Source organism: Tarenaya hassleriana, unplaced genomic scaffold, assembly GCF_000463585.1.
Source record: "Tarenaya hassleriana unplaced genomic scaffold, ASM46358v1 Cleome18, whole genome shotgun sequence".
NCBI classification, from domain to species: domain Eukaryota; kingdom Viridiplantae; phylum Streptophyta; class Magnoliopsida; order Brassicales; family Cleomaceae; genus Tarenaya; species Tarenaya hassleriana.
In genome coordinates this window covers 687,321-690,362 of record NW_010965216.1, presented here as the reverse complement: position 1 = coordinate 690,362, position 3,042 = coordinate 687,321, and the positions used below count along the sequence as shown (strand labels likewise).

Below are 3,042 nucleotides of genomic sequence, written 5' to 3'. Positions count from 1 at the left end.
TTGTCTTAATGATAGAAGCTTTTTCCTTAGCGGGACCCATACGTACTGCATGGATGACACGTGTACAAAGAGAAGAGGTCACAGCGGTGATTCTCTTATAAGCCACACAGCTCTGACTGAGGGGAAATCGCAGCTTTTAGCCTTTTTTCCCACACAAACCCTAAAAACTGGGCCACACTGATGTTGCACCCACCTTCCCTCATTTATTATCACTCACTCTTACCAGTTTTGTTATATTTTTTATTTTAATTATTTCAATTATTATATCATCTCTTTTTTTTATTATTGCTTTAAATTTTCAACGTGTTTCTTTTTTATATAATTATGATGGGTACACATCATTTGGTGAATGAAGGAAAATCACTGGTGCACACTGCAGTTAGGGCTAGTGATTTTATAATTAATTCAGCCAAAGGGTGTGGCTCTCTCTTCCTCGTTTTCCTTGTGCTTTGATCTCCCATTTCTCTGCTATATAAAGCTTTCATATATACATATTCTCTTTTTCAGAGAGAGAGAGAGAGAGAGAGAGATGGGGCATCACTCATGCTGCAACAAGCAGAAGGTGAAGAGAGGGCTCTGGTCTCCGGAGGAAGACGAGAAGCTCATCAACTACATCACCACTTACGGCCATGGATGCTGGAGCTCTGTTCCCAAACATGCAGGCACCTCACCTACACCTATACACACACACACACACACACACATATGTATATACGTTCACACGTTTCTTGAATTGTGTACATGAAGGATTCTTTCTTGAGTTCTCTTGCATTTTTATTTTGTCTTCTCTCTTCACAGCTTTTGTTTTTTTTCCCTCTCTTTTGCAGCACATATATATACATGATAGACCCGTTAGTTTATTTTATAATATGATGGATATTCCTTTTTTTATTTACTGGTGTGTTTTATTATTAGGTCTGCAAAGATGTGGGAAGAGCTGCAGGCTTCGATGGATTAACTATCTGAGACCTGATCTCAAACGCGGAAGCTTCTCTCCTCAAGAAGCCGCCCTTATAATTGAACTCCATAGCGTTCTTGGTAACAGGTTTGTTGATAATCCAAACGTTACATACATACATATATATATATATATATATATATATATATATATATGATTCTTTTTTCCATATATGATATGATATATGATCCGTACAGATGGGCTCAGATAGCGAAGCACCTGCCAGGGAGAACAGACAATGAAGTGAAGAATTTTTGGAACTCGAGCATAAAGAAGAAGCTCATGTCTCATGATCATCTCCATCATCATCATCATCATCATATCTCTACCATGGCAAGCTTGATCCCCAACTTTCATCTTCCTCATCGCCATCATCATCACAATGGATTCGTGAACAATGTCAATCACCAAGGCGGCGGAGATGAAGCTTCGGGATTGTTCTCCCTCCTCACAAACACAAACCCTAGTTTCATCACTCCCAACCATATTAACCATCATCTCTATCTTCCTCCTCCCGCCATTTCTCCAATCATGTTCCAAAGCTTTGGTCATGGAGATTTCAAGCTTAACCACACAAACCAAGCTCCAAACCCGTACGATCTTGATAATCTGGTCATCACTTCCACAAATCACCAACCTTTACTTCCGTCTGATCCTAATATAATCCTTCCCCGTTATTCAGATTCGTCTTCAGAATTCGATCATCAGCCCCGATGGCAATTACCAGATTTTCCAGCCTCAATTTCTACCACTTTCCAAGAAACCCGAGTTCTCGAAACATTTCAAGATTATGTCGGCCACAATGACAAGATCTTCATTGATCCAATCGTCTCTCTAACACCGTACCACGATGATAATGAGGTCCATGTTGCTGTTCATCATCCATCGGTCACTACAGGAGTGATCCCAAGCGCAATGTCAAAGTTATCAGACGAGGTTCTTGAAGGGAAAGTGCCGTCCTACCCACATGACTTGCACGTGCCTGTTGTGGATCATGATCATGATCACCAAGTAGAGTCATACATCAATTCCATGATCATGCCATCATTGCCATCATCATCATCATCTCCGTCATCATCGCCCATCTCCAGTGGACGGTACGTGGCTACTGTTCCAAACCCTGCAGCTACTGCCATTACTAGTGTGTCTACATGGGATCCCTAGACATATGGATAATAAAAAAATAGAATTATATTATGCATATATATATATATATATATATAAGAGGGAGGGAGAGACATAAATAATCATCCATATGTGTTGATAAATCTTTTACAATGCATAAAGCGTATAGTATAAGGATATGCTATTTGTTCATTAAATATTTCCAAAGATTTGCATTTATTGTTAGTGAAGGAAAACCTAAATGTTACTGATTCAGGTTCTTCGTGTGAGTAATGAAGGACTATATATTGCAGTGTTCGTCAATAATCACATAATCTTTAGTCCTTTTTAATTATACATCATGACTACATACATACGTACATACATATACACATATATGCATATGTAGGTATGTATGTGTATGTATGTGTGTATATATGTATATATATGTGCTATGTAGGCGTCACCTACACATGCGTGTGTGTGTATATATATGGTCAGTTTGTTTTGTCTTTCAGTAATGTGAAGGAGTACTACTCTTGCTCTGCATCTTTGATTTGTCACTTATTGCTCTCTCTCTCTCTCTCTCTCTCTCTATATATATATATATATATATATATATATATTATTTGTGGGGTCTTTTAAGGACAGATTATTCAATGCAATTTTCATGTACAAACATTTTGGTCAACTTGGTGATATTTTCCTTAGACAATAATTTATTTTCTAGTGATCCCCCCGTGAGATTCTCTTTCGAAACGCTCCAAAACTTCTTACAAATGGACAGAAACATATTATATGTATAATGTATATAACAAGTTTTGTAATTACCGACTTCTAATTAACACTGCAATCACGATTCTTAGATATTTGGAGAATCTTCCACATTATTTTACATCTTTTAACTTTTCGCCATATACTTTGTATTTTTTTTCTCTCTCTCTCTCTCTCTCTCTCTCTATATATATATATATATATAT

At 37.4% G+C, this 3,042-nt stretch overlaps 1 protein-coding gene across 1 annotated transcript; it reads left to right on the top strand.

Moving 5' to 3' along the window:
* Positions 1-456: 456 nt before the first annotated feature.
* On the top strand, positions 457-2,439 carry LOC104810354 (transcription factor MYB26). Its single transcript, XM_010536615.1, has 3 exons — positions 457-662; positions 916-1,045; positions 1,156-2,439. Exons 1-3 carry the CDS (start codon positions 530-532, stop codon positions 2,120-2,122), a joined length of 1,230 nt encoding a protein of 409 aa, XP_010534917.1. The 5' UTR covers positions 457-529; the 3' UTR covers positions 2,123-2,439.
* The last annotated feature ends 603 nt before the right edge of the window (positions 2,440-3,042 follow it).